We start from the raw sequence: 12,434 nt of genomic DNA, 5'->3' as shown, positions 1-12,434 counted from the left end.
AGAGAAAGGAAATTCTAAAAACAGTATCTGATGCCTGCCCTGGTATTCTTTATGTAAGGCAGCTGGTCACTACAATTTTTTAAATAGCAGCAGTTGTGTTAGTTACAAAAATTCCAGGCAGGTTGTGTGAGTTTAGAGACTAAAATCAAAATAGTAACAGAGAAAGTGGACTCACAGCCCTCTCAAAAAGCAAAGTACAGCTTAAATTTCACTCCTAATGAAAGACCAGAATTGCCTGAATGCTAAGTAGCTAAACATACAAATACTTTCAAGATTATAAATACGTATAGGATTTCTTTTTATTTTCTTCCTCATCCCCCTCTGCTGAAATCTGTTTAATGGAGACAAGCAATAAAAATGGCATTTACAGCTACGTTTCTAGGGTTGCAAAATAAAAATGCAGCTGAGGGTAAACATCTCTTGCTTCATCTGCAGGATGTAAAAACTGAGCTATGAGGAGAATTAAGTTTAGAAATGAGAGAACAGAGTTGCAGCCTCTGGAATCTCGTGTCCTCCATGAGGGAGAGAACAAGCAGTGCTCTGAGTTCCTTGGATTAGATATGGGGAAGGACAAAGGGACAGAACATTTCTATCCCACTTTTTCACCCTTTCCCCTCCTTCTTCAAATTCCCTGTCAGCTACCTTTGCTCTGAACTCTGCCTCCCCTGGGTTTTCCCTGGGGAGCATCCTCTGTCTCCCCGTGGTGTCTCATGTCATGTTATGCTTTCTTGGAATGTTTCATGAGTACATAAACACTGCTGCTAATTTCCTGTAAGCCAAATCAAGTTGGCAATTGCTGCTGCTGCTTCCAGAGTGTTTCTTTTGTCCTAATTCCAGCTCAACTTCTTATGGAAGCTGTGCAAGGGAGTTATTTTGGATTCTGTCACTCTTCAGCTAAACGTCCACTTAGCAAAGACAATGGTGACTTCCAGAAAGTGGAAAGATCATCAAAGAGCACAAGAAAAGTTTTGCAGGATGACTTTGCAGAGCTGTGACTGCAAAGCTGCCCAGGCTGAGCGTCCTGTGGGGTGAAATGTGAGCATTTATCTGCACAGAGGTCACAAAACCATCAGCAGGCAACTTCAGCTGGAGATGGAAATCATTGCTGGTCCCCAGCACGTCAGAGATGGGCACTGCTGCTGATAATGAGTGTCACAAGGATTAAATATCCCTGTGCCCCAGGAATTATTAGGTGGGATGAAAATGATGCTTTTTTCAATGCCTGTAAAAGTTGGCTCCAGCAGCCCTGGCCTGCAGAAGGGCTCAGAAACAATCTCTTAGGTGAATGCCAGTTTTCACAGCCTCCCATCCCACAGGGACAAGGAATTCAATAGTGCCCTATATTTTTAATGTGTTGCAGCCTTTTTGGTTTTTTACAAGAAATAAGGGGAAAGAATAAAAATGTTTAATTGCTTGGGATTAGCAGAACAGGGAGCCTGTGTCCTGAGTAGGATCAAATCTGTTTAAAAGACTCTTTCTAGTGGAGTCATTTCCCAGTTTCCTTTTCTGGATGTAAAAGAATTTTGATTAGCATTTGCCTTTCCAGTTTGTTGTGAGTCCAAGGAATCTCCATGTAAAACTGGCATTCAGTAAATGGTGAAAATATCTAATGTTACAAAAAGCAGTTAAATAGTTACTGGTTTGGAGCCCTTAATTGCTGCTTTTTGCTTTTTTTTTTTGCTCTCATGCACTTAAGGAACCTATCTCCAGCAGACATGAAATCATATGATTTTTGTTGCACTTCTGAAATGTTTTGTAATAATGAGCATGTGACTTATCCAATTTAAAGAAAGTTCATGTCCAGTACACACATGCAAACCTCTTCCTCAGTTCACAGAACGAAGCCAAAGCAAATTGGCAGAGCCTGGAGGAGCAATGTGACTTTTTCTTCTTGCATCACCCTGAGAACATAACCTCAAGTTAATTTTTCTGAAGTGTTGTTGCTACTGTTTTCAGCCTTATCTTCCCCTTGTGCCAGAAGTATGCAGATTAATGAAGTTCAGCTTGTTGCAGTCATTTAAATTTTTTCTTCTGTGGAAAACAAGGGCATAAACATTTGAGGCCGTGCACTTATGGTGCTTAAACTGAGAATTTAACAGCTTGGGTAACTGCGGTGGGATTTAAAACCACAACCTGTTGATTTGGAATATCCACAGCAGCTGGAATTCTTGCTTGCAGCTGTGTATAGAGCAGGAACAAAGGAAATTGAAAAGCTTTCACGTTGCTTCAAAGGAGGAGAAAAGCATTTGTTACTCACTGCTGACCCTGGGAGAGAAAAGCCATCTGCAGGGAGCACATTCCCGTGCAGTGCCCAGCCATTGTCTCTTACCTGCCCTAAATTTAAACCATCCTGAGTTAATTCCAAGTTCCTGTTCCATTAGCCTCTGTTTATCCATATGTTCAATCTTAGCTTGTCTCTCTTTTTTCCCTTGGTTAAGCTAAAGCTGCTTTTACCCACACAAGACTGAAATGAGTCATTTGATGTCCTGAGAAAACAAATACAATTTTCCTGCGGTGAGAAAGCAGCCGTCCTTTCATCTGGGGTTGGCTCCAGCTATCCCAGCTGAAGGAGAGGGAAAACTCAAGCTCAGGCTTTGCTTAACCTTTTTTTTCCCTTGCTGTAGTAAAACCTGAGCCTGTTTTCTAACATGCCCAGAGTCTCATGACTGAACAAGCAAACTCCGGGACAGCACCGGGGAGGAGCTCCCGGATTATTCCGGAGGCCCCTGGGGGATCAAGGGCTGTCACATGCTGGGGAATGTGTCTGGCATCATGTGGTGGGGTGAGACACAGCACTGCTGACTCAGGATGTGTGGGATGGGGATGTGGGGGACAGCAGGGATGTGGGGGACAGCAGGGCCACCAGCTCCAGCCTCCCACGGCTCCGGCCACGTGCCGCTCCACGGGGATGCACAGGTCGTGTCTGCCTGACCCTGCATCCCCCAGGCTTCCCCCTGCACAGGGAAAAGAAAGAGAAACAGGGATTCAAAGGGAGCAGCATTCTGTTGGAAATGATGGGAGTTGTGACCTGGTGGATGAAAGCAAACTGCTCCAAACAGCTGGTCGTGTCGGCAGAATGGCCACGGGATCTGTGCGTGTCACATGTTTTGTGTTTGGGAATAAACAGGAGAATAAATCAGGATTGTTCTTTTCCCAGGGTGCTGGCACAGCCATTGGAGAGCTGCCCCCATATTTTATGGCCAGGGCAGCTCGGCTGTCGGGGGCTGAGCCTGATGATGAGGAGTACCAGGAATTCGAGGAGATGCTGGAACACGCAGAGACTGCACAAGTAAGGACAGTGTGCAAAACAACAGAATTCACAAAGCACAGAGCAGCTAACAGGGAGTAAATAACCATTCCAATGAAACCAGAAGGGGCCAAAAAATCATTGGTGTGAGTTCACAAGGATGGAAAAAGATCCTGCACTGGGTGATACCTGTGGTGATGGGAGGACAAGAGTGCAGCTTGTTGAAGCAAATAAAAAATGCAGCCAAGTATTTGCTACAATACTGCAATCATTCAGAGTTCCAAGAACTGCACAATAAAGGTAGGGACACACTGGGCTGGGAACACAGGGGTAGAGGAGCTGCTGTTCCATAATCCTGGTTGTTCTGGCTGCATTTAAAGCCTCCCTGGGCCAGAGATGATTTTCAGCCTCAGCTCATCCTTTCAGATGACATTTGCCTGCCTTGCCACTGATACCCTGAGGGACCAGTGTGTGACCCATTCATCAGCCTGAGGAAACATTTTTCCTGATGTGGAAATGCAGCAAAACTGCTCCAGGTCCCTTTTTGTTGCTCTTGTCATTTATTTTCTCCAGGGGTTAAATAGTGCACTGTAGTTCCCAATTTTTGCTGCACATCAAGTTCAGGTACTGCTGTGGATAATTTTTCCTTCAGGTCAGGAGTTTGTATCCTGGTCACAAGTTCCTGATAGTGTTTTAGACAAAATTAAACATTTTTTCCCTCATGCTGCTTGCCACCAAATTTTTCCCTTTATTTTTCCTTCTTATCCTGTTTTGTCTGCCACTAAGTTGAAAGGGGTCATGAGACTGCTGTTAAAAACCAGCAGATGCTATTTACCATGCACTGATGTCTCTAAACTGCTCTGCCAGGGTATTTTCTGGAGATATACTTTTTTTTTTTCCCCTCCTTCAAAAAAAAAATGGATGAAGCTTTTCCATGAAAGTGGTTTGTCTGGAAATACTGAATGCAATCTAGTAATTCTAACAGTAAACCCTGTGTTTCCCAAGAGCCTCCCCCTACTAGAAGGTTCCAAAGGATTTTTCTGCTATTATAAATAGTAAAGTCTTCTATTTTCTTCAAAGATGCAGCAGGGGGAAAAAAAGAATCTACTTTGTTCTTCACTCCCCCATCAATCTTTGCTTTGCAAAGTAATCCCTTAACTGTACAAAAATCAAGTTGTGGTAAAAAAAACAACGATGAAAGCAGTTCAATACATGACTTCAGTATCTGTGTTTACTGAAACTCTCCCAGCAAATTATATGTGTGTACAGTGGTGGGAGCAGCCAGAGATGGTTTCCAGAAAGCACAGTGAGATTCTTGGGAAGAAAATTTTTGCTAGAGAGCATTTTGTCAGGCCAGGCCAAACTATAGCTGTATTGACTGCCTGGAGTAAACAAATGGCCTTGTGGAATTAATGAGGAAAAATGATGCTGTTATTTACCAGTACTTTTGATTTTATTTTCTTGGCAATTGAGTTTGGATTGAAGCGTGTTGTTTTGTGGATGGATGGCCAGGAAAAGGAAAAAAAAAAATCTTTCAAACTCCACTTGTGGTTTGGTTTCTATAAACTCTTTTAACATGAGGCTTTGACAATCTGATTAAATTGTATTGTGCTCATAAAACTGACAGTTCAGTTTTTTCCATTTGCTAATGTGACTTCCTTTTTGCTTTTGGCTTCAATCATGTTTTCTCTGGATGTCTGTGGGAGACAGGCCTGCCTTTCCTATGACCTCTGTAAATCCCAATCTCCAGCATAGCTTATCACTCTTTGCCCTATAATTTGTATTCATGAGCAGTGCTGATGTCTATTTTTAAATTGCTCATTAACAATTGTTATTACCTCCATCAGCTTTCTCCCACTCTGCCGAGTTTGGGGGGCTGTGACAAGTGTCCTGTGCCTTGGGGATGCTGCAAATGCTTGATGTCAAGTGACAGGAGCATTTTTTCAGTCTAAAGGTCTCTTTGCATGCAGCTTTTTTGGGAAGGTTTGGGGATGGGTGTTGGGTTTTGAAGAGGAGCTGAGCTGCTCTTTGCCTGTGAGGCTGAGCCAGCTGTTTGACGTTTTTGCTGCGTGTGTGTTGCTCAGAGAGCTCCTTGCTGCTGTTTCTCAAAAACAATGGTCATTTGGAGAAACAGATGAGCATCTTCTCTGGTGAGAATAGATCGTGGCTACAGCATCCAGCCTGAAGGATTTGGGAGGGGGAATATTCTCCTGGCTGTGCCACAAAAAAAAAAAAAAAACAGCCAAAAGAGGGACCTAAGAGGATTAAACAGCACAGAGGTTTAGTGCTCCATTCAGAGTTACACAGAGTAAAATGCCATTTACTTTGAAGAGTCTATTGATGGATTTTCTGTCCTGAATCTCACATCTGAGTGACCTGTCTCCTTGTGCTGCCTTTTGAGAGAGCTCATTAACCTGTGCTGTACTTTCCATGAGCACACTTGAGAAAAAGCCCCTTCTTTTAAAGGAACACTCAACTTCTCCTTCCTCTGTGTCCCTTTGTGTGCTCACCAGTGAGTCCCAGTTGGGTGCAGGGAGGGTCAGAGCTGCCTTGTGGCCAAGCCCTGCACAAGGGATGGTTTTTCTTTGTCCCCAGAGCAGCCACAAGGCAGAGCCCAGCAGAGCAGCTCGCTGGGATTTGTTCATACTTAAGGCAGCTTTTAGAACCCACCAGCGTTTCAAACAGGCATCTCAGCTGCTGTTAACTCCCTTGCAGTGGAATTCCAGAGTGAAGGAGGGTTTTATCACAGCTCTCCTTTTAGCCACAGGGAGTATCTGCAGTGCAGCAACCTCTCAATTAGGGGAAGTGAAGGCACTGCTCAGTGCTGGGGCAGCACTTTGGTAATGACACAGTCACAGACACTCTGTGCAGTTTTGTGTCCCCACACACATGAGCAGGGACTCTCTTTTGCCACTTTAATAGTTGCTGGTTGGTGATTTTTCTCGGTTCTCTGTCATGCTGAAACACTTCAAGCTGAGGAGTGAAAAAGCAGCTTTTGGTGCCAGCTTCCCTCAGGGTACTCAGTGCTGGGCCCTGCTGGATCCTGGTACTCCTTGCTAAGAGGGGAAAGTACTGCTATCTTTGCATATCTAATCCTTAATGGCTCTGAGTGTTTGGCTTCATTAAGTGGCATTTCTGTAAGAACTAATGATTTACACATCGGGGGTTTGCTCCCGTGCAGCCAAATTTCCATGTAAAAATATTTTCTAGTTGCCTATGTTACTATCAGCCAGTGCTGTTTGTTTACTCTCCAAGCTGTGTCCTGCCTCGGGAGGAATACAGAAGGGTTAAATCCATGGAAATGCCGGGATGCAGCAGGACTGGTTTGGAAATGACTGAGTGCCATCTGCACACTGGCTGTCAGTTGTTGCTGGGACCTGTTTTTGCCTCCACTGAACCTTTACTGGTTGTGGTTTGTCTGGCCATCACATGACTTCTCTGAAAATTCCCCCTCCCCTCCATTTCCAGTAAACTGTTTGAACAGGAGTGACTCAGACTGAAACCAGCTTCCCTGTAACCACAGGGCTTGTTCAAGAATTTGTCAACGTGGACTCGAGAGGGTTTGTATTAAACTGAGCTGCAACCGCCTGCCTTTGCTTGCGTCAGGAGTTCAGGCAGCCCCTGCTGCTCCCGGGGCTGCAAGGGGTTAAACCCCCGGGTTCTCTCTGTGACAGTCACACACATCCTCCCAGCTTTTCTAAAAACCCAAATTGCTGCTCCACATCTTCACATGGGGCTGCTGTGTGCAGATGAACAAAGTCAGTGCCAGCTCCCGCTGCTCCCAGGGATGTAGGGGGTTAAACCCCCAGATTCTCCAGTGACAGTCACACACATCCTCCCAATTTTTCTAAAATCCCAAAATTGCTGCTCTACATCTTCACTTGGGGCTGTTCTGTGCAGATGAACAAAGTCAGTGCCAGCTCCTGCTGCTCCCCAGGGCTGGAAGGGGTTAAACCCCCGGGTTCTCTCTGTGACAGTCACACACATCCTCCCAGCTTTTCTAAAAACCCAAATTGCAGCTCCACATCTTCACTTGGGGCTGTTCTGTACAGGAGCTGAACAAACCCCCTGCTGCTCCTAGGGCTGGAAGGGGTTAAACCCCAGTTAAACCTCTCAATGACAGTCACATACATCCTCCCAATTTTTCTAAAAACCCAAATTGCTGCTCCACATCTTCACTTAGGGCTGTTCTGTACAGATGAACAAAGTCTATTCCAGCCCCTGCTGCTCCCAGGGATGGAAGGGGTTAAACCCCAGTTAAACATCTCAATGACAGTCACACACATCCTCTCAGCTTTTCTAAAAACCCAAAATTGTTGCTGCACATCTTCACTTGGGGCTTTTCTGTGCAGGAGCTGAACAAACCCCTTGCTGCTCCCCAGGGAGAAGGGGTTAAACCCAGATTCTCTCTGTGACAATCACACACATCCTCCTCCCAGCTTTTCTAAAAACCCAAAATTGCTGCTCCACATCTTCACTGTGCTGCTCCGTGCAGATGAACAAAGTCCGTGCCACGCCCGGAGAAGCAGCGCTGTGTTCTGACACGACACTGACTTCACTGGCAGGGAATGATTAGGCATTAGGCACAGCTAATGAGTGAAATCTCGCTTAATTAGCAGCGTTTGTGATGGCCAAATTCAGAACGGATCTCTCCCGTGATTAAATTAACAGCTCCCATCTGATAAGTTCCTGCTTGAAAAGGCTGCTGGCTTGTTTAATCAACAAGGAAAAAAAAAGTTAAAGCAGGTTTTTATAGAGCATTTATCAAAAATGGAAGTGGAAAGGTCATGGGTGATAACTGGGAAACCTTAATTTCTTTTTTATTCCTTTTTTTTGCTTTCCCAGAAATCGCTTGTTGAAACAGAACATCAAATTGCACTCCTCCTTTTCTCTCACTCTTCCCTTTCCTCATCAGCTTCCTCTCTGTGTTAATTGTTCTGCACAGGGAGGTTGTGGGTGGTCACAGAGCTGCTCCTCACACCCTGCATTCCTCAACTTTGATGCCTGGATTTGTTCATAGCTCTAGGGGAGGTTTCTTCCCTCTTTTATGGTGGCCTGTAATTAAATAAAAATCCAGAAGTGATCAAACCTTGGAGCTGCACTTTAGAAACTCCCCAGGGGTGAGGTGACAGAGTGACACTCTGCACAGATAATCTCTAGCAGTGACTACACCGAGTAACAGCAAAGTTTTGAGCTGTTCTCAAAAATCACCGAGCTTAAAATGAGTTTTGGAATGAGTCAATGACAGCTTTAAATAAGGGAACTCGATCTTGAGCACTTGCTGAGAAAAGAGGTAGCAAAGAGTTAAAATAGGCAGAGGGCAGACAATGAGAGCTGTGAGTAAGGAATGTGTAAAACACCTCCTGGTTGGATTTCTTTGGGCACGGGCAGGAGAACGTGCCCACATTGTTCTATTCATTTGCACACCTGCTCACAGATAAGGAAAAAGCTGCACTAATTACTCATGGTGACTGGGGATGATTTTTTGAGTTCTGCTTTGAAGGGTTCTTTGTCTCTGTTCCCTAAAAAATGATTTTAGTGTTCAGTGTGTGAGTGCATAAATCAGAAATCACCCAGGCAGTGAGGAAACCGAGGTTACTTTGCAACATTTTCGCTCAGTATTAGGTCAGGAGGATTTTCTCAGTAACAAATTTCTCATTTTACAACAGAAATGAGAAATAATGTCACCAAGTGTACTGGAAATGCTGGGAGCTGCACGTGGTTGAATTCTGACATTGGATTTTCATGCCCTGTTCTGTGTGTGTTGGGAATGCTCAACACAGGTTCCTAAGGGAAAAATTTATCTCAAATATTTGATATTTCACTCCTCAGTGTTCTGAGAAAGACCAATAAACTATCAAAAGCTGGGTCAGAAAAGCTGTTTAAATATTTTTTTAAGTCCAACCTTCAATAACTGATAGAAATACATTATAATATCATAATCAAGAAGATGGCTGGGTTTTTTCCCCCTGCTCCAGACACTGTTTAAATGTCTGTGTTGTACAAGAGTCTGGTATGCAGAGCACTCCTCTGAGCTGTCTGAGAACCTCTGTCCCTTGCAGGGAGAACAGGGAGAGCTTGCACATCTGGGCTGAGAGGGAAGAATTGTGTGTGCTAAAGGCTTTGTCACTTCCATTCTCTTTAAATCCTTAACTTATGTCTCAGTCCTATGTGGAGAAAAAGTATTTTTTTTCAGTGCTGATGGTTTTGAGTTCTCAGAGATTGAAAATGTCAATTTTCATGACTGGTTATCAAAAATTCCTTCCTTACAACATCTGGATCTTAAACCACCTCAAAACAGGGCTTGATTCTTTAGAATGGATTTTTTAAATTAACAATATTGTGGAATTGGCAGAGCTGTGGCCACAAGAACTGATTGCAGTGGTAGCTTTGAGATAAATGTGCAGCTGCAGTGGGGTTTGGGGAGTGCTGGATGTGCCTTTACTCCACTCATCTCCCTGCTGTGATATCTTGTCATGGAATCACAAAAAATTCACCTTCACAGGGACCTGAGGCAGTTTCTAGTCCAAATTTTTTTCTTTTTTTTTTTCCCTAGTCCAGCTCAGGTTCCTCAGGGCATTGTCTGGGCTGGTCCTGGAGGGCTGGAGGCTGAAAAACCTCCTTGGGAAATCTCTGACATTTCTGAGAGCTCCCTGCCCTGAAAATCTGCTCTGACAGGTCTCCTGCAAGATGGGAATAGAAAGTGGTTGTTCAGCAAGGAAAGAAATCAGTTTATTTTGGTTTTTGTTTTTTGGTTTTTTTGTTTTTTGGGTTTTTTTCAGGGCTGGAAAGCTGCAGAGTGTCAAAGTGGACACGTTGGTGCTCTGAGCAGGAGAGGTGGCAGGGGATGTGGTCACAGGCTGCAGCTCTCAGGATAGATCTGATAAGGCTGAAAGGACATGCTCCTTCCTCTTCCTCTGGGCTGTTTCCTTTAATTGTGTCTCATTCTTTACAAAATTTCTTTATTCTTACAGTGTGTGAAGCCAAAGGACTTTTTATGTAGAAGTCTGAGGGTTTCAGTTCTAGCTGTGGGAAAAGCTGGCATGAAATTGGAGTTACAGAGCTCACTGATCCCTGTAATCTGTGTTCCTTTTGCTATTTCCCTTCTCAACCTCAGTGTGGATTGTGACAGGCTGAAATCTTGAAATTAAAGCTCTTGAGATGGAGTTTGTTATAAAGAAACATTTGCTGGTTCTTCCCTCGAGAAGGGGGAGGGAGAAATGAGGGAAATAAAAAGTTCCTACCATGATCCATATGATTAATGAAATAAGAAAATACCTGGAAATTCTTAGTGGAACTAATGGGCTGATCTAGAGCTGCTTGACTTCATTCCTGCTCCTGTTAACAGGGAGATCTTATTTACCATAAAATGCACCCATAATTGGGAAGTTTCACACTTTTACTCCAAGACAGCTAAAATTAAATGCCAGGGAAAGCCAAGGCTGCTGTTGGAATGGACCCTTCACTCTGTTGTCTCTGCTCCCACAGGACTTGCAAAAAATTCAGCTCCTCACACAACTCTGTGGCTTCTTTTGTCTGTCTTTTCTAACAGCACTTTTAAAATCTGGTAAGAGGACAATGGGTTTAATTGTATTTTGTACAGAAAAACTGAAGGTTTTCTGACCCAAGAGCAAATTGTAGTTACTCATGTCTGAGTTTACAAAGTTCCTAGGATGAGCATCCTCCTGATTATCTCTGGATTGCAGCATCTCCCCTCAACTTTTACATGCAGCCAACCTCAAGAACTTGAAGACAAACAGATGTGGAAATAAATCCTCACAATCTGTGTCCAACATTCTGATCCTCAGAATGGCCACTGGAAGAATCCACCTGTAGATACCATTTCTTGGGATTTGTCTGTAATATTTACTGTATGTTCATCCTTGCCTACAAATATTCTGGATAATGAGGTGTTACCAGTTTCAGGCCCAATCTGGTTAATTATTCTGAATATTGGGGTGTTACCAGTTTCAAACCCTCAGATCTCCAGCACAGTCTGGTTAATGAGGCTTTGTGGGTGCTGATCTGTTCTTTCCACACTTCTTTGGAAGCCAAGGTTTTTTTATTGCTGTTTGGTTGCCATCATCTTGTACTTTTTAAAACTGTTTTCATGTTCAACATCTATGTCCTTTTCTCCTGCAACTTTTCCATAATTACCCAACTCCTTTTCCAGAATTTAATGCCCCAGAAAACCCAGACTTTTCCTGAAGTGAAACTTCTTTAGAATCTGGAATATCAGTCCTTGCTTGTTGTGTGTAAATCCATTTTTTAAATCAAACTTGGTGCTTTGCTTAGTTCTGCCACCATCCCATCACTGCTTTCAGTAACTTCTTCCAGCTTCCTCTTTTGGGGATCTGATTTCCCAGACAGGACCTTTATTTCCCAGATTTTTGGGTGATAAAGAAGTTTAAACTTTACCCTTCACACCCCCTGCTCTGCAGGCATTAAATGAAAATATCCCCTTTTAATTTGCCCCTTTGCATTTGGAGAAAGCTGGAACAAAGATCCAGGAGCTGCTGTCACAATATTTGTAATTTACTCATGGGATTTGGGTTTTTTTTATATTTTGGGGAGGACTGAGCTGGGTTTTGCTGAACCATTTGCAGGGATGTGTTGTGACCTCCCTGCCTTAGGTACCTCTCTGACTTCTTTGCAGTCAATTCTTTATTCCAAGGAGTTAATAATTCCTCCCAGTGCTCTGAAATCCTGGAATCCATTGCCTGACCACAAATGGTCATTCTCCCATAAGTTGTGTTTGATTCCATTGTGTTGTAACAGAAAGCCAGAAGAAACAAAATACTGTGCAGCTCATTTTTAACATAACTCAGATTTTTACATAAAGAGGGGCACTGTCTTTGTAGGCAGCTCTTGAAATGTTAAGGACTCTATAATTTTGGTGATCTAAATGGTGGCTTCATGCACAGTCTTCAATTTTTTGGGGGGGAAAAATGTTCACTTTAGATGAATATCTGGATAATTAAATTTTTTTATTATAACAAAAATAGAAATAATGCTCAGATCTTGGAGGGATTGTCCACTCCATCACACACAAGGGACACATTTGGCCTGGGGAATTTGCAGGAGGATGAAATTCCCTCTGTCCAGCTGCTCCAGAGTTCTGGAGATCCATGAAGGTGTAACACATTCACATCTTTCTCTATGTCCTTTAATTTTTTTTTTCACTCAC

The 12,434-nt window shown here is 43.5% G+C and overlaps 1 protein-coding gene across 2 annotated transcripts in view; it reads left to right on the top strand.

Moving 5' to 3' along the window:
• VMP1 (vacuole membrane protein 1) overlaps positions 1-12,434 on the top strand; it is a 62,695-nt gene that overhangs the window by 25,644 nt on the left and 24,617 nt on the right. For both annotated transcript variants that reach the window (XM_033078067.1, XM_033078068.1), the window contains exon 7: positions 3,158-3,289. In XM_033078067.1, the coding sequence (XP_032933958.1) occupies positions 3,158-3,289 (132 nt within the window). The remainder of the gene's footprint in view (positions 1-3,157; positions 3,290-12,434) is intronic.

The sequence above is a fragment of the Catharus ustulatus genome, chromosome 22 (assembly GCF_009819885.2).
Source record: "Catharus ustulatus isolate bCatUst1 chromosome 22, bCatUst1.pri.v2, whole genome shotgun sequence".
Classification (NCBI taxonomy): domain Eukaryota; kingdom Metazoa; phylum Chordata; class Aves; order Passeriformes; family Turdidae; genus Catharus; species Catharus ustulatus.
Note: the sequence above shows the minus strand (reverse complement) of the source record. Positions and strands in the feature narration are given on the sequence as shown.